Below are 18,920 nucleotides of genomic sequence, written 5' to 3' on the forward strand. Positions count from 1 at the left end.
GAAAATAAGGAAAAGATATGAAGACATAAAAAGAGAGAAAGAATAATATATACTGTGATTTCATTAAAAAGAATAACAGCCACAAAAATCAAGAAAAAAAAGATCTCAAAAGAAAACAAATCCAAAGGGAACACAAAAGTAGAGTCTATTTATATTAGCACACATATATACTTTACCCATTTTAAACAAGCTGTAAATAGCCAAGTTTGTGGTTTAGCACATAATTTTATATTAAAATTTTTTTTGTCAGTGGTTGTGGTTACTAATTATATAATAAAAATCAGGAAAAAAGATATCTCACTTGGCTCACTTTTCAACAAACAGTTCCCACCTCCCTCCATTTTATTTCTGCCATTGTGGAAGTGACAAGCATTACAAAGGGAAGAAGAATCAGGCTATATTTTCTTATAAAATAAATACATGTTTCCCTGAATAAAACTGAACCTTATGTGCAGCTCATAAGCCCTAATTGTGCAATACTAGTCCATTCAAACACTGAATTAAATGCTCTTTTCCTTAGCAATCAAATGCACAATAACCAATATGAATATATGTAAATAGTTGGCAAATTATTAAAGATACAAACCAGGAACCCAAATGTGCAATAAAATAGGTGGCAATAGTTCTTCTACATTAACCTGACAATGTTCATATATATGAATATATACATATATATAAAATCATTGGCACATACATTTTTAGAGGATCAAGACAAATTCCAAAAAGTAAAGATAAAATAAAAACTGTAGAAGCCAATTATGTAGAATAAAGATTATTTAGAAAAAAAGAGCAGCTCTTTATGTACATTTTCCATTTCTATAAAAAGAAAAATTAAAGCCAATTCTTAACTTTAAAAACAACACATATCTTTTTAAAATCTTTCCATTGGGAACATTGTCCATTTTTTGACATTTAAATTAAAGCAAGGTAAACCAGAAAAAAATAAAACAATTAAGTACTCAATCTACAGATCACTTGCCTAATTGTATGGAATATAGCAGAGATAATGAGCTCATTGTGAACTGCAACAGCCATATAACGTGGCTCATGAAATGCTGATGGGACTGTCCGCACTGCATAGCAGAGATAAACACCCCACAAGAGGAATAAAAATTCAGCTGTGAGAAGAACAGAAAGAAATAATTCGTCATTAGTTTTGTTAGATGAAGCAGAAAGTAGAGTTAAAATTACTTAGCATATATTTTAAAGTATGGATATAAGATATATGCTCCTCATTAGAAAAAGTCATATGTTACTCCATTTGCAAAGCTATGGTTGATCAATATACTCCAAGTTTTTCCAATTGGGGTACTCTTGGCTTCCTAATTTGCACAGGATAGTAAACTCCATAGACAGCTCATCACTTCTTACCACATAGAAAGATGATGGAAATTAGAGAATTGGTTGTGGATATTCTGGGAAGTCGGACCAAATTTCTTATGCATGCTTGTTGAAGACTGTTGGTGTCTACAATACACAAAATGGCTTTGAAGATTCTGACTGGTCAGGTTAAATGAAAAAATAATAGTCTGTCAATTTGCAAGGTTGAAATTTTATTTTTTAAGCTTATGACTTATGTGCAATAACTCACATCTTTAGGATTATAAAGCATCTTTAATGTAATAAATGTGTAGATTAAAATGCTAAGACTTGAAAAAGATCACTCAATCTGAATGTTGGACAGGGGCAGAGTTCATTGACTGCATAAGAATTCCTTTTGCAACTTTTCTAACAGGTGATGATTCAATCTTTGAAGTTTCTCAGAGAATCAAAACCCAGTCTCTCCAAAGGCATCCCATTTTATTTTTAGAAATAACTTTAGTTATAATAAAGGTTCTATTTAAATAGAGCATAAATCTGGGAATGTGATATACACATAAGCATGTAAAAATACATACTATATATACTATAAACACTTCAGAGACTCTATAGTCTCACCAATGTGAGTACTTCCTCCAAAGAATACGAATTACAACTCATCTCTTCTTTCATTTTACAGATGAGGAAACTGAGTCACAGAACAGTAAAGTGACTTAACTATGGACATATAGCTAGTGTTAAAGCTAAGATTGAAACTTGGACCTCTCCTGATTTCAAATCCAGCACTTAACTCTGCTGTGCCATATTTTGTTAGCTTACTGATGACAACTCATTGAATCTTTCTATATGACAACAAAGAAATGTCATCATAGGAAACTCCCACTCAATGCAACAGAATACTCTGGCATGGGGAACATTTTTTTTCATCATAATTTTTAAGGCTTCGAAATTGAAATGTTGATCCTCGTATCTGTGAACCAAGGCATATCACCTGCCAGGACTCTAGAGTGCTATCACATGAGAGATAGTCAGGGAAAGTTCTTCTATTTTCTGAAAATTCACTAAATAATCAAAGGGGCTGAGTGATAAATTGGAGCATTAATTGTGACCAGAAATTGAAGGAAAAAAAAGCCTCCCTAAGATTATTCAGTGAGATTTTGTTTATATCAAGATTATCCTTCACTCTAGACTATAGTCCACGGGGGATGGAGAAATCAGAAAGGGTTTTCATCATGGCATATATACTACCACTCCCAACTTTCCCATTTCTCTCAATTTTATCCCAATTTCTCCAGTTACCCAGGCCTGAAATCTCAGTTATATCTTTTATTAATATTGAAATCAAATCATTTTCCTTTGGAGTGTACATATTTATTTATTCTTCTCTAATGCTACTGTTCCTAATCAAATACTGAATTTGATCCTCTAAAGAGTATCCTCTATAGTATCCTAGTTGCTCTGCCTACTCTATCCACTACAATCTAGCCTTTATACAAGTTTAATATGCCTTGAAACATCTCATTGATTATCTTTATATATTTCCCTATAGTTTTCATTTTAAATATGTTAATTTCTGATGGTTCACATTCTCTCACCTACAAATATTTAGCTGACCCTACCTTGAGACTATCCTAACCAGAAGCATACATGAGACTATGTGGCTGATGTAGAGTTTCCTTAGGTTCAAGATCTCTGTTTCTGATTGTCTTATATTGATTACCTGGATGACTTGGCTACTTGCAGATCCCCGTCTTTACTTGCAAAATCTAAATATTTCCTGGATCTTGACTACTTACCTTAACAATGATGATCAGATCGATTCTGAACCATTGATTCTATATATCAGCAATTCTTATTTCTGATTATTTGGTAAGTAAAATCATTTTCCCACAGTTCCTTATAATACTAATGTCAAATCCAAAGATCATGTCTCCACTGTCCTCAAATATTTATTTAAAACTTACCATAGACTTGGTGTCCTTATTACAGTGGAAAACTGATAGGTCTCAGAGTCAGGAAGAGCTATGTTCAAGTTCTCTCTTGAGCAAGTCATTTATTCTCTGAGTGACCCAGACAACTCCCTAAGACTTTTCAGAGCAAATGCCAATCTGCATTGGTAGAATGAATTTGCCCATCAAAAAGTTTCCCATGCCAAAGAAAAATCACAGGTCATGGCCCCAAAATGTGCCAGGCACTCTTCCAAATCCTCCAAAACTTGGTAAACTTGGAAATTCTGCTTTTGAGGTAGAAAATGGCATAATATGTGGCAGAGTTACATTTGCAGAATTTTTTTGGTCAATTACTGCTGTGTTTTTTATAAACTCCCTAAACTGAAGATCCACTAAGGAAAACAACCAGTGGTTTATTTTCTATTTGACAATGGAGAACTACTTTTAAAATATACATCAAAAAAAGAATTCTTATAATAGCTAAACTCAACATTAAAATCATTTCATTAGTAATAGCAAACAATGCATTCTAGCTGAGAAACATTTTATTATTCAAGGTAGCAATTAGATAAACTAAATGTAATATGTGAAAGTTGTACTTGAGTAAAAAATCAGTTTCATATAATTAACTCCAGACTAACACTGCAATTTGTAAAGAAAATATGCAGATGTTACTGAATTTTGCTATATTATTATGTGGGAGTTGAAATATGTGTTGTGCTTCTGTTTAAAAAAATAATCTTAACATTTTGGGTGTTAAATGATCCTGATGGGTGGTTTGGATACATTAAGAAAAGAGAAATAAGTTTATTTTTAAATATGCAAATCAATTATGGGAATATCTTTGTGAGGGTTTTTAAAAAAATTTTTTTAAACCCTTACTTTCTGTCTTGGAACCAATAGTTTATTGGTGGAACCAATAGTTTATTGGTTCCAAGACAGAAGAGTGGTAAGGGCTAGGCAATGGGGGTTAAGTGACTTGCCCGGGGTCACACAGCTGGGAAGGGTCTGAAGCCAGATTTGAACCTAGGACCTCGTGTCTCCAGGCCTGTCTCTCAATCCACTGAGCTACACAGTTACCCCTGGGGGTATTTTTAAACTATAAGGAATTATATGCCATTTAAAAAATATTAACCACCACCATGTTTTAATTTGTTTTTCAATATCATGAGCTAAAATTCAAGTCATCATGAGACAAACAAGATCATCCAATTAATGTTGAACTTCAACTTGCTCCATATTCCTTTAAGTTCATGATTACAGCAATCTTAACAGGGACAGAAAGCACCATGGATCTGAATCAAAAGGAAAGCATCAGAATCTTCCTATTTTATTGCATGTTTTTCTATGCATGGCACACTGTGGTGCATTGTTGCATGGTAATTCTTCAGAAATGGAAGCTTTGACATTTAGCTCCTTCCTTTGTTTCTCTGAAGTCAGAAAACCACTCCCACCTTGACTGCCACATCCCCTCTGACCCTAAAGAAGACAGTCTAGGGCTTGGAACCCAAGAGTCTTCAGAATGGCAATGCTTCTAGCTTGTTCCCTTTAGAAATCATCCTGGGAAATACATCCTATAAAATGCAGCCTTCTAGCTGCTCCTTCAGGTGCAATGGTCACATTCTTTGAGGACATAGGAAAAAAAATTCTTGCCTTGAAGATTCTTTCTATTGTCAAATGGCTCAATATCAGAAACTGATATGATTTCCATCAGTGGAAATAACATTAAACGAGACACATTACCACCTGATTCACTACTGCAACATAAGGACCAATCAAATGCAACTGAAATCTTCCCTGTGTAACTTCCTCCTATTAGAATATGAGATCCTTAAGAGTAGGGGTCCTCCTTTCATTTCTGTTTGTATGCTGACTTCTCAGCATAGCGTTTTGTATATTGTAAGCCCTTAACAAATGCTTGATTCCTTCATCCATTCTATCATTTTCAGGTGATAATACCAAAAGGAGCTTTTGGCATGAACCTTTAGCCTTGGTTTGGTGAAGCTGATAGTATGTGGCATGTGGCAGGATGAAAACATAAGTTCAAATCCCACCTCTGACACTAGATGTGACTTTAGGCAAGTCACTTACCTTTTTTGAGTCCTAATTTCCTCAACTGTAAAATGAGAGGACTTATGTAGATGGATGCTAAAGTTCTTTCAAATTCTATATGTACAAATCTATGCTCTATTCCATGAGCATTTTAAAGTTTTCTTTTCCTCTTTCCTCCCCATACATTTTCCCCTTGGAGGCTATGAATTGGGTAGCTGAGAATTTATTTTTTAAAAGATCTTATATTTCATATGAGAAGCTATTAACCTTTCCTGCTATTGAACACCAGAAGCACTATCACATTATAGTTAGAGAGCTAGATTCAGAGTCAGGAAGACATAGTTTGGATCTAGCCCTGGATATTTACTAGCTGTTTGAACTGGGCACATCATCTAGCCTCCTTTGTCTTCAATTTATTTTGGTTGTAAATGGAGATAAAAATGCCTTTGGGAGCTTTAAAGTGCTATATAAATGTCAGCCTTTATTAATATCTGGTTTGATTCTTTCAATTTTTTAAATAAAGAAGCCACTCTGACTACTTTTATAGTGTGAAGGCTTTATTTGACAAACATTTTCAAAATCTAGCACTTTATTCAAACATTTTTAACATCCCCTGTTCATTTTTTTTCAACTGGGGCCCATTTTAGTTTATCTTGCTTCTGTCCCTCTCTGTCTCTTACTCTCACGTTTTATCTCTTGAGTTCTCTCTTTTTCCCTCTCATTTCCCTCTCAGGTATACATTCACATACATTGAGATATGTACACATACATATTGAAAAACATTGTCACAATTGGCAAGAAATGTGAAAATTAAATAATTTGATGTCTATCCGAACAAAAATTTCCTCTATTATCTTCCTAACAAGCATCCATTTATACTTTGCTTGAAAATCTCAAGTAATGAGGAGTGAACTACCAACTAAGACAACCGATTCCAATTCTTGGAAACATTTATTAGATCACAAACTCCTTGTAGTCAATGACTTGCTTTTATCTTTGTATTCCTAATGCCTAGTTCAATACCCTCCCCTATACTATAGACACCAATTTCATATTTTAATTGAATGAAGTTGCATGAAATTAAAAAGAAAGCAGGTAATTGTAATGAAGTTATGTGGATGTAAATGCAGATAAAATTTCATAAAGAAAAATCCAAGTCCTTTGTAGTCCAAAACAAATCTATTCCCTCCCAATGCTGATTGCATAGTGCTTACTTACATTAAGTTTCATCCTGTCATAACACAGCCTGATCTTTTAAGGTAATTATATTTTAATCTTCAGGAACTGATGCTATTTTAGATTTTCCTTGCATAACCAAGTCTGTTACCTTATTTTTCAGCCACTTTTAAACATTGGCATACTACCTAATTAAATAACTGAGCAAACTGCTTTTTGTATTTCAGAAATGTGCTGTTTGTGGAGGAAGAGAGATGAGAGTGTCAATATGGGAAGAAAAAGCAAAGATTATGTATTCTCTCTTGGTTTTGCAGCATGAAAAGGAGTTGTCCAAAGAAGCTAATTAGCACTCTTGAATCTGCCGGTAATTTCTGTTTGAATTTGCTTAAAACATGAAAATGTGCTGATATTATTAAATGGAAGGGCTACCAAGATGTTCATATTTGCTTCATTTAATTATCTTAGTCTTATCTCTATTCCTTATATATCTTTCTAATTCAATAAATATAGGTAAATGGCAAAGGTGACCTAAGTCTAAATTGTAATTTATCATCCTAAGATCATAAGAAATCTTCACATGGGAGTGGAGATCTCACTGCAATAGAGAGACACTACAAAAATACTGGCTACACAAATAGGGCAAACCTGGAGATTAGGGCCCTTCTGCTAAGCTACATTAGTGATCATAATGTTTGATTTCTTTAAAAAAAATACATTTAAACAATGAAAGATATAGAGGCAGCTCTAGATTTACACTTGTATCAAACCATAAATATCCACATAGTTGAAGAGAAATAATTAAAAGTGAAAATTTGAGTAATTTTTCTCAGGAAACATAATATCAAGATATCAAAAGAATCTCAGATTTTTTATCAGATTTCACTCTTCTTATATTCTTATATCTGACAGATTATATGAAATCTATGTTAGTGTCTTATCTCCTTGATAAGGCTGTAAGCTGTTTGAAAGCTGGAAGTATGCCTTCATTTTTTCACCCCAGTAACTATCATGATAAAGTGAACCATGTAGACACTTAATAAATGCTTATTGAGATAATGAGCTTATTTGTCTAGAAGATAGTGTTAGGTAGCTTATAAGTCATAGTAGTATATTATACACATATGTAGGCTTTGGCTAATAGGTATGCTTAGACAGGTATATGTCTAGCCTGTGAAGGGAAAATAATTTCAAGAAGGTCTTATCTTGTTAGGTTAAACAAGAAGGTAAAATTAATTGGGCCACAGAGAGAAGTATCATTTGAAGCAGGTACGGCAAAATCTGAGGACCAAAGTCTAGAACCCATTTGAGGACCGTGTCCTTTTGGCAGAGTTGGACAGCTGATAAACTCCAGAGAGAGATGCCATCTGAGTGGTGACCACTAATATAATGATGGAGAGAACCTGTCAGAACTGGTCCTAATTTAAAACCCCAAAGAGTTGCTAGTAGATGGAGAAAGAGTCAAGACCATGGACAGATCGAATTGGGTAACTTGTATATAATGCTAAGCAAGTCCAAAGAAGTTGTGACTTGTTTCAGACCTGGTCCCCAGACTTCAAATTCAGTGCCCTTTTGATTATACAACAAAGATATGTCAAGATTTCTTCTTTTGGAGCAGAATAGGATGGAAATGGCTTCACTATTTTACAACTGCAATTCATTAAAATGGATTTCAAGATAGTCTAGTAAGATGAATAATTTAACATTACTGAGCTTCTGTTTCATATATAAAAATTGGTATAATAATGCTTGAACTACTTAACTCGACAGAGTTGTTGTGAAGAAAGTACTTTGTGAAATATGAAGGCTATAGAAATGGGAATTAGCAACTACACTATTAATGCTAATCGAAGAGTGACTTCAACTTCTGTTGTGGTCTTTAATAATTACAAAGTATATCATGGGGACAGTCATGTAGCACAGTGGAGAGAGTAAGAGGGCTAGAGTTGGGAGACCTGGATTAAAATGAGATTTCAGATGTTTCTAGATGTGTGACCCCTGGAAAATCACTTAACCCTAATTGCCTAGACTTTGCAACTCTTCTGTCTTAGAATTAATGCCAAGATGGAAGGCAAGGGCTTAAAGAGAAAGTATATCATGAAATTCCAAAAAAAAAATCCTGAAAATATTATCAATGTAAAAATTACTACATTTTAAAAAATAGAACTCAGGAAGAAACTACTAGGAATGTCTAAGGGACTCATACTGTTCAATAAAATATGTTTAATAATATAGAATATAAAATGATATCATATATAATAGTAATACCATGGATATAATATGCTTTGGAGAAACTTTCCCAGTGATTCCCAAAGAATTGAGATTTTAAAAGAGGAGTATAGGTATAGCCATTGAAATATTCACTTGTATCTCCAGTACCTAGTATTGTAATGCTGTACTGGCACATAGTAGGTGATTAATAAAAATTTATTGATTTATTTATTTGAAATCATTAGGTACATTTTATCTTACGGGAAATTAAAAAAAAAACCTTGAGTATCTAATCAGTATTGTCTAGTCAATTATACCTACAGTTGGTGGGCTACACTAATTATACAAGGAAAAACCTTAATGGCAATTTCAAATTATACAGAGACTAAAAGTGCACCATTAATGAGGTACTTAAGCTTTATCTATTAGATGTTGCCAGGAGGAATTTTTTTTTACAAAATGATGATAAGTATAAACTTAACAACAGCTCATTATTTATGATGCTAGCAGATGGCAAAATGATTTTTACTCTTCAAAGTATATTCCAATTTAGGTCTCCTTCCCTTCAGAATTTTTCCTGTTCCTAATTTTTTTTTGGTACTTCATAGGAAGAACTATTTTTTTTTTTGGAATTGCAGGTGTAGAAATGCATTGTGGAAGTCCAATACTATAAAGAACATAAATAGCAATTGCTGATTCCTCAAGAATGGTGCATTTTATGGAAGGATAGTGCCCAAACACTGATAGACATATAATAGCTCTTGCTATTATAGGATCATATATTTGGGAGTTGGAAGGGATCTTAGAGGTCACCTTGATCAAACCTTTTCTTTGCCAGATGAAGAAACGAAAGCCAAAGGAAGTAAAATGACTTGCTATGGGTTACATATGTAATACATAACAGATGCAAATTTGAAGACCAGGTCCTCTTTTTTTACATATCAATATAATATTTTCTTACATTTTGCAACCCATGTCCTTCCTCTCCTACGCATCCCTCAATACTCCCCAAAATGGAGGTAATATAATATAGGTTGTATACATATTATCATACAATACATATTTCCATGTTCATCATGTAAAAGATGAGGAGGAAAAGATGGAGGGAAAAAAGTGAAGAATGGTATTCTTCAGTCTGCATTCAGACTCCATCAGTTCCTGCTATGGATATGGTGGTAGATAGTCTTTTTCATCATGAGTCCTTCAGTGTTGTCCAGGATCCTTGCATTGCTAATAATTAACTCATTCACAGTTGATCATTGTACATTGTTGCTATAACTTGTGCACAAAATTCTCCTGGTTCTGCACACTTCACTTTGCATCACTTCATATAAATCTTTCTAGGCTTTTTTTATTGTGGGAATCAGCCAGATTCTCTTACTCATTAAGTAACTATTATCCTAACACTAAAGCCATCATTTCATTGAAGTTGAAAAAAATTAAGAGTAGATAGAGAAATGGGAGATAGTTTCAGGGTATCAAAGAAGAGGCAGAGTTGTACATTATATATTAATTGTTACATCTTGCTGTGCTAATTGTCATGTGCTTGCTGCTACACAATTTTTTGATTGAGTCTCCTGAGTATTTGAAGAACCAGAATCATCTCCTCTAGTCAGTGTATTTCCCAGCTAGTACAATTTGCTGTATACCAAGAAAATAAAATTTACAAATAGTATTATTTTAAAGTTGAGCACTTAAAGTTTCATGTCACTTATTTATTTCTACTTGGAATTATAATAGCAAATTGAACCTCAATGTTCTCTTAGTCTTGGAGTGAAAATGAATATATGATGTCCTTTGTCCAGAATCTCTACTGTTTCCTTTACTCTGGTCACATTTGGAGTAATGTAAAATATCACATTTTGGGATAAGTATTGAAAGCTGGAAAGCAAAGGAGGGTGAAGCAGAATGGGTGTGGGGTATAAGAAGACAGGGGATTTTTTTTCTCGAAGAAATCAGGAGCAACCAACCCTCTCAAAGAAGAGTGTGAGCCTCCTAAGTGATTAGTCCTAGCTCACTACCTGACTGAAGACATTTGGCAGTATTATTGTAGCACAGACTGCACAGGAAAAATGTTGTGGTAAACATGCTACTTAGGAAAATATGTATACAGGGAAATGAAAGGGGGCATATGCTACATACTAGAAAATGTTAAATTCCAGGAAATTAAATGTAGCATAATTTGGATGCTATCTTGCTAAATGTGGGAAAAAATGGAACACATACTGCTTTGTACAAGAATATATTATTAGTACTCAGAACCGGTCTTCAGAAGAGTTAGAGTAGGAGGACACCTATTAGGTGTGATATAAGAGATGCTAAGGCACACTGAGTCCCCAAATAGTCCTCTACCAATTGTTCCTTCCACTCTCCAAGATGTCTATGTTAAGATACACTAAACTCTCATCATGAAACTCATTGACAAAGATTGGTTCAAAAGACTTACATTTATCAGCAACATCCTAAAAGTCCTAAATATGGGAATAGTGGTCTATAAAAGCCTATTTTGGTGATTCTTGCTATATCTGTGTGTTGTTATCACATCTCTCTCTATTTTTCTGTGGGTCTGGGTTTGTCTCAGAACCTATGGATATTTATCTGTACATCCTTCTGTCTCATCAACTAGGTGAAGGGTATTTTTCATCCTACTTTCCTCTTTAATCTCCCAATTGCTATTCTCTTCTTTTTCTGGTTCCCTAACTTTTGCTTTCATCTCTTTTAACCAGTCATGCTAAAATATAATGGAACAAACTCAAAAGTATATTTTTATTATTTTCTGCTTTTATTTAATTTACTCATACTGCTAAATTAACATTCATAAAACATTGCTTTTAGCATATAACATTTCTGTTCCCCCAAACCAATAATATTTCCCTTTTGTCTACTAAGCCAAGTTCATTCTCAGTCTGGCTTCCATGGGCCTCCATGATATACCACTAACTAATTTATTTCCATACCCTGAGCCAAGCATTCTCCTCTCTGAACAACCATTCTTATTCCAATCTCTGTGCCTTTTATTTATATTATTTACATCACTTACAATGCTTCCTTTCTTCCAGCAATCTAAATCTTACCCATCAATCAAGGCCCAGATTGAGTATAACTTTTCTTTTTTTGTGGTTATATTTCAAAGATTCTATACAACTCTATTTTTTTTAACTCGGAATGCTTGAAAGACCTCTCTTCTATCATAGATCCACTTTTTCCTCTGTAGGCTTATATTTTATTTTTTTGGATAAGTTATTCTTAGTTGGATAGTTGGGAGCCTTTGTCTTTCAGAACATCATGTTCCAAAATATCTCTTCCTTAAAGTGGTTTCATCTTAGTTCATGGAGTACAGGAACCTACTATGCAGTTAAATTCTCTCCCCCCCCCCACCTTAGGATCTGAGCTACATGTAATCATTACCTTTTTTCTCCTGAGAGCTCTAATTGAATTTTTTAAATGTTTACCTTCATTTCTTTTAGTTAATTCTAGAGTCCTTGTGGCCCAGCCACTATTTCCTCCAAAGTTTTACTATATTTGTTGTAGTCATTGTCATGTTCGCAGAATATCTCTTGAGCTCTTAACCCATAGTAATTTTTGTTGAATTTATAATTGTCTTCTCTATATCTATACCACTAGGTTTAATTTCTAGATCAAAACTTGGCTCCTATCATCTCTGTAATACAGATGTTGCCCATGTTGCCTTTTTGGATGAGGTGTTTGCTACCAGGCTTTGCCCATTTTTCAATCCTTGACTTTTTGTGTCCTGGTGTGAATACTGGCCTTGGACAATTTCTATCTACTTATCCATATGTTATCTCCATTAGAGAGTGTGTCTTGAAAGGTCCCAATTGTATGTTGGAAGTCAGGTTGATCTTAGATTTCTTGGAAGACTGTCCAGAGCATGAGCTTCCTGGAAAATGCTCCAGTCCTTTTTTTTTTTTTTTTAATCTGTGAAGATTGGATTTGGACAGTATTATCTGGTCATGGTAGATCAACTGACCAGGTGGACTGATGCATTCCCTACTGCTCAGGACATATCTGCTTTTGTTGCCAGAGTCCTTTTAAAAGAAATTATTCCCTTTTTTGGACTGCCAGCACATATCGACTTGGATAGAGGAACTCATTTTACTGATCCAATCTTAGCACAAATTTATTCATGTTTGGGGATAACTCCTAAATTGCATATACCATATCATCCCCAGAATTCCAGCTAAGTTGAACAAATGAATGAGGAACTTAAAACTATGATTGGCAAATTGTGCATGGACACTCATTTGAAATGTCCTGAAATTCTACCTCTGGCCTTAATTTATCTTAGAAGCAGACCCAGAAGTGATTTACACATCTCACCATTTGAGATACTATTTGGACACCCACCTATTCAGGCAAAACCATTTACCCCTGACTATTCCTCACTGTTAGGAGGGAATACAACCATTGTTACATATATTAGACAATTACAAACTAAATTGTGAGAACTTCACAACTTGGGAGCTGCTCTTCAAGTAGGCCCCATAGACTTCTCACTTCATGATTTAAACCCCAGTGATATGTATATAAAGAATTTCAAATGTACTGGATCAACTGAACATGCTTATGATAGACTATTCAAAGTCCTATAAACTATATCAATAGCTATTAAAATTGGGGAGAGAGATTCATGCATTCATTGTAGCCATGTAAAATGAGTATCCTCTGTTGATAATGAATAATTAACTATATTGATTGTATTTAACTATTGATTATAATAAGGCTTCTCTATTGATGGATCTGTACTATTTTGTTGCACTTTATTTTTGCCATACAGTATTTGATTTTTTTATCATTTTTTTTAATTTGAAGCACATGTAAGCAGTATTGAGAAGATTTTCTTTTAACTATTTTAATTTTTGCAATACAATAAGCTAGATGTTCAATGCCAAGCATAAAAAATGCATATCCAAAAGATTTAGACTATGGAAACCTGCCATTTATTAATAAATGTTATGGGACTGTGATTAATGTTTGTGTCTGATTCTAGAAAATGGGATAAAAAAGGAGCACAGACTTTATCTACTTAGTGCTATAGAAGCACAGATTTAACCTGAATAGAGGCAAAAAGGAGCACACAGGTCAAAAAGGAAACCAATCCAGGTGGTACTGATGAACTTCTATGCCAATATTAAAGGACTTGAACCTAGTGTGAGACTAAAGGTTGTAGCACTTCACATATGTTAAGATGCAGGATTCTTTGAAACACTCTCCTTGTGAAATAATTTCTATGAAAGTGCCTAACAATTGGCTGTTCTGGCTCCCCTATCCCTGAGAAATGACAAAAGATCAGACCAGGGAATAACACTTCCCTTTTTACACAAAAATCTGGACCTTTTTTCTCTGTTATAGTATAGTAACTTCCTGTAGTTCTGATTTATAATTGGTGAATGCAATATTAATGAATTTTTCCCCAACAGAATTGTAGGACAGTTAATTGGATCCTAATACAAGGGTCTGTTATGAATTTATTATTTTATTCAGAAATTTTATATACATAGTTTTTGATATTTTGATTCTGAATTTGAATTTTTTATTTCTCTCAAAGTTTAATTTTTTCTTCCATTTATTTTTTCTTTTTATGCTTTTAGTTTTCTTTTGATAATTGACCCATAACTCAACCATATATTGAGTTGATCCAGGTGTTTGTGAAAACTCTTTTCAGGGAGGATTATATTGAATTTTCAAAAAATGCAAGATTTAAAATTTTGTTCGAGAAAAATTTCAGAAAATAAACTTTCTAATTCCTTGAATCCAGAGAATGAACTCTTTGAAGAAAGATGCCTGCAGAAACCTACACTCTATCAAGAAGATACAGAATGAACTTTTGGGTGCAATTGATTGAACTAAAGGGGGTTGAACATTTATTGTATATTTATACTTTTATGCCAAAGGAGATTTCCCCCAGTTGGCTTTTTGTCAATGCACCTAGCAAAACATTGGTTTTGTTTTCTCTCTTTTATATTTCCATCTTATCTTTAACTTTTGTAGTTTCTTCTTAGAAGGTGAAATATTGTATATACCTGTAGTTGGAAATTTTTAGGGGTACAAGATTATTAAAAATCAATGGGGAGACTAGTCTCCCAAAGATCATAATGGGGGGATTGTGAAGATTGGATTTGACTCTTCCATGATTGTAACAATGAAGGTTTTTACCTCTTCCCTGATTGTAAAGATTTAAATTGTAAATCATGTCTATTTTTAGATTTTAATCCCCATTAGTGTATAAACACCCATTTTTAGATCTAATTACCAATAGTGCCAATATCCCACTTAATCATGAAGTGTGAGGTCTGTGACTCACATGTGTGATAATAGGTAACATCAGAATTGACTAACTGCTTTCTGGGCAGTCCTAGAACAGAGCTTCAATTATACTTTGTAGACATGGAAGTTGGGGAAGGCACAGGAAGTGGCCTAATAGAAAATGTCTTTAAAAGGGGCTGTCACTTCCTGTGAGAGGAGCTCTTCATTTTTGGAAGTGGAGATGGGAGTTTTGGAGTGGAACTTCCTGTGAGAATTCAATTCTTCATGCTTTCGAGTTGAGGCTGGTGAAGAGGGGCAGAAGAATCTGTTGTATGGACTGACACGTGGTGAGTAAAAAAGCTGGATCTTTCTTGGATATTTTCTGAAGAGACTTGCCTTGGGAGAGATTTCACCAGGTCCTTGGCTTTGCTGGCTAAGGACTAACTCTCCTGGTCCCAATTTTGAGCCAGGGGTTGGGAGTAAATTACTTAGTTCTTAGGCTTACCTTATCCTCTCTTTGATTTCTTATTTAACCCTTTCTACATTTTGTAAATAAATTATAAATAAAATCTCTTTGGAATTAATTAAATTCCTGGTGACCAAACTCTTAAATAATCAAGTCCAACCCTTTAAAAATTAACCCCTTTCACCCTTACAGATCCCAGGAGTAGAACTACATTCAGGCATTTTGGAGGGCCCCTACAGATAGGTACAATGCCCAAACTATCTTATGAACAAGTGACTAGGTGGTAGTTCCATCCCTCACTATGGCCCCCAAAGATCAAAGTCAAGATTGCACTGGCTTTATACTTTGTTTATATGAAATTGGTTTCTTCTCATTCTCTTCTGAAGGGGATCTCCTCCTAAACTCTTACAGCCTTCTGGCCCCCTTCTTATAGTGATACTAACAATAACATCCTTTACATGGCACTTAAAGCTTTACAAAATGTTTTACTCACATTATCACATTTGATCCTCACAACCACACTATGAATTAGGTGCTACAATTCTACTCAGTTTATAGATGAGTAAACTAAACTGAAGTTGAGAGAGGTCAAGTGCCTTGTCTAAGATGAAACAACTACTAAATGTCTGAAGAAGAATGTTAACTTCCTGATTTCAAGTGCAGTTTTCTTTTCTTTGGGTTACCTAGCTGCCATTTTGTTCAGTCCTGGACTGGATGTAACTGCATCTTGGTATTTCTTTAGGGTTTTCTTGATCACTGCTTCATCTGGTACTCTTTTAAATATGCACTATGATGTTTTTAGGTAGAACTAGAATCCCCCAGATCATTTCACTTTAACTTCCCGTAACCAGAAGCCCCCAGTTTTTAATTATGCTCTATTTGTTTTAAACATTTTTCTTTTGTCCACAATTAGATTACAAGTACCCTGTAGAAAGTGAATACATATATGTCACATATGTGTGCATATCCCTCATAGCACTCAGCATAGTTTTAGATTAGTTAGTTCTTAATAAATCCTGATGATTAGCTTACCAGTAATTGTTGATTGAAAAATTTACATTCTTAATCCTAATTTAATTGATGAGTAGGATGTTATCTATTTATTGCCTCTAAAAATATACTAAAAGTTCCTTTTAAAATTGTTGCCTCAACTGCATTCTTTCCAGTGGGTCAGAAATCTATTGTCCTTCACACTGCTGAATAATATACAAATATAAATGTATCTCACTTTATGTCTTCTGAAAAACTGGCTCTTCAGCATTTATGTAAATCAGAATTTAATTTCATATTGGTTCTGCTCCACCCTTCCCTGTGGTGGGGAGGGGAGTTTAGAATCTCTTAAGAAACAATCAAATTCCTAACTTAGTTGCTTCAAGCTTTAGATCAGGGACTACTCTGAGTTAGAGCTCTTTCCTGATTCTCCTAGTGTTAATAATCTGACCTTCCCAAGTTACATTACATAATTTATATTTCCCTGACTATATACACATTCTTTCCTCCTGGTAGAAATAAAGGATTACTACCTTTCTCATTTTTGTCTTAGAATCCTTCTCCCCAAAAACCTATCTTTTTCATATTAGCTACTTAATGGAATTTAAATTTCAGTAACATGTTCCAACATAGGAAGAGTTACCCAAAATTATCCAAGAATATCCCTCAAGGGGGCATCTGGGTAGCCCAGTGGATTGAGAGCCAGAACTAGAGATGGGAGGTCCTAGGTTCAAATCTGACCTCAGACACTTTCCAGCTGTGTGACCCTGGGCAAGTCACTTAACTCCCATTGCCTAGCCCTTACCACTCTTCTGCCTTAGAACCAATACACAGTACTGACTCCAAGATGGAAGGTAAGGTTTTAAAAAAAATACCCCTCAAGACACTTTAAAACTCTAATGAATTTCAAAAGCACAATATGGACAGGCTATGTCCTCTCTAATTTTGTATCCAATTCTCCTGATTTTCCAAATTCTGTGAAAATAGAAAGTAAATTATGGACAATATATGGCAGGGGTCCCCAAACTTTTTACACAGGGGGACAGTTCACTGGTCCCCAGACCGTTGGAGGGCTGGACTATAAAAACCTAACCCTAATCCTAACCCTAACTGGGCATCAGGATAGACAGTGCAGAATCCCCTCCCCCAGATCACCACTCACCATACTGATGTCCTCCATTGTGCAGCCACATAATCCTTTGCACAGTACCTTGTTCTAAGGCATCACCCAAAGGATTATGTCACTGGAAGTAGTACTGTATGTGAATGATGCCTTGCTTTGCAGTGCTGCCACATACAGCGCTCCTCTCACTTGACCACCAATGAAAGAGGTGCCCTTTCCAGAAGGGCGATGGGGGCCAGATACATGGCCTCGGGGGGGCTGAATGTGGCCTGTGGCCCATAATTTGGGGACCCCTTAAAGGATTTAGAATCTGGCTGGCACCTGCCTGTCATGATCACAAGATTGCTTCTAGAAAGTTAAAAGAGTTCCTTCTCAGTGGAATTTCAGATTAAAATATTGCCTAACATGTAAGGAAGTATTCTCCATTCAATATACATATGCCAACAAATGTGGGAGGGAAAGCTGCAAAGAAAGTCAGAGTTTCAAGATTTATACAAGTATGACCTTCCCAAAGGAAGGCTTTCTTTCTACTCCCCTCTATCGTGGAAAGAAACAATAAAATTCATAATTTTCTTTTATTCCTTGTGGTGTTTCTGGACACATGATATTAAATAAATCTAATATTTGACGGCTGTAATATGTAATCTTTGGTTTTTCTGGGTCCCTAAAATTTTCTTTTTTGTATCTTCATAAATCTTGCACTGCCTCAACAATATGTATTCACCTTTCCACTTCAAGCCAACACATTAAATGTGAATACATTTTTTTCAAGTTCAGTTTTCCCCAGGCACGCACAGCTGCTTGTGGGAAGTAGTATGACCTTGTTGTTTGGTATCAGATCCTCAGAGCATCACTAATGAAGAGTCTCAATACTCAACCATATATAGGTCAACCATAAATTTGGCAAGAAGTCCCTTTCATGCTGATTTGGATGATTACAAAAATGCTAGTATGGTCCTCCTCTGCTGCAGGCTGAAGGCTATGCACTTGCTTAAGAAAGTAGGTTTTCCTCTGTAACACTGAAGATAGCTCTTCAAAATTAGTAAGCAGTGTAGAAAGGAAAATCCTCCATTGGTATAAATTGGAATTTTAAAAGGGCTTTCATTCTTCAAAGTCCTCCCTTCCAACTGTTTTGATTCTACCTTATGAATGCAATTAGAATTTTTTGTGCAAAGAATTGATTTCAATGACATTTAGAACATCTACTTCCCATTTGACCAATGCAGAGGAGCAATGTTATCAGCAAAGTATAACCATAATAATATATTAGAGAGGACATGGCAGGACTTGAACTCTAATCTTTCTGTTTCTGAGGCCTACTCTCCATATATCATTCCATATAACTGAAATGGAAAGTTTTTATTCTTGTGCA

At 34.8% G+C, this 18,920-nt stretch overlaps 1 protein-coding gene across 1 annotated transcript in view; it reads right to left on the bottom strand.

Moving 5' to 3' along the window:
• Positions 1-18,920, bottom strand: part of GPR158 (G protein-coupled receptor 158) — a 457,745-nt gene that overhangs the window by 16,342 nt on the left and 422,483 nt on the right. Inside the window, exon 8 of the mRNA XM_007504849.2 lies at positions 980-1,118. Within this exon, the coding sequence (XP_007504911.1) occupies positions 980-1,118 (139 nt within the window). The remainder of the gene's footprint in view (positions 1-979; positions 1,119-18,920) is intronic.

This window comes from Monodelphis domestica, chromosome 5, assembly GCF_027887165.1.
Source record: "Monodelphis domestica isolate mMonDom1 chromosome 5, mMonDom1.pri, whole genome shotgun sequence".
In the NCBI taxonomy this organism is placed as follows: domain Eukaryota; kingdom Metazoa; phylum Chordata; class Mammalia; order Didelphimorphia; family Didelphidae; genus Monodelphis; species Monodelphis domestica.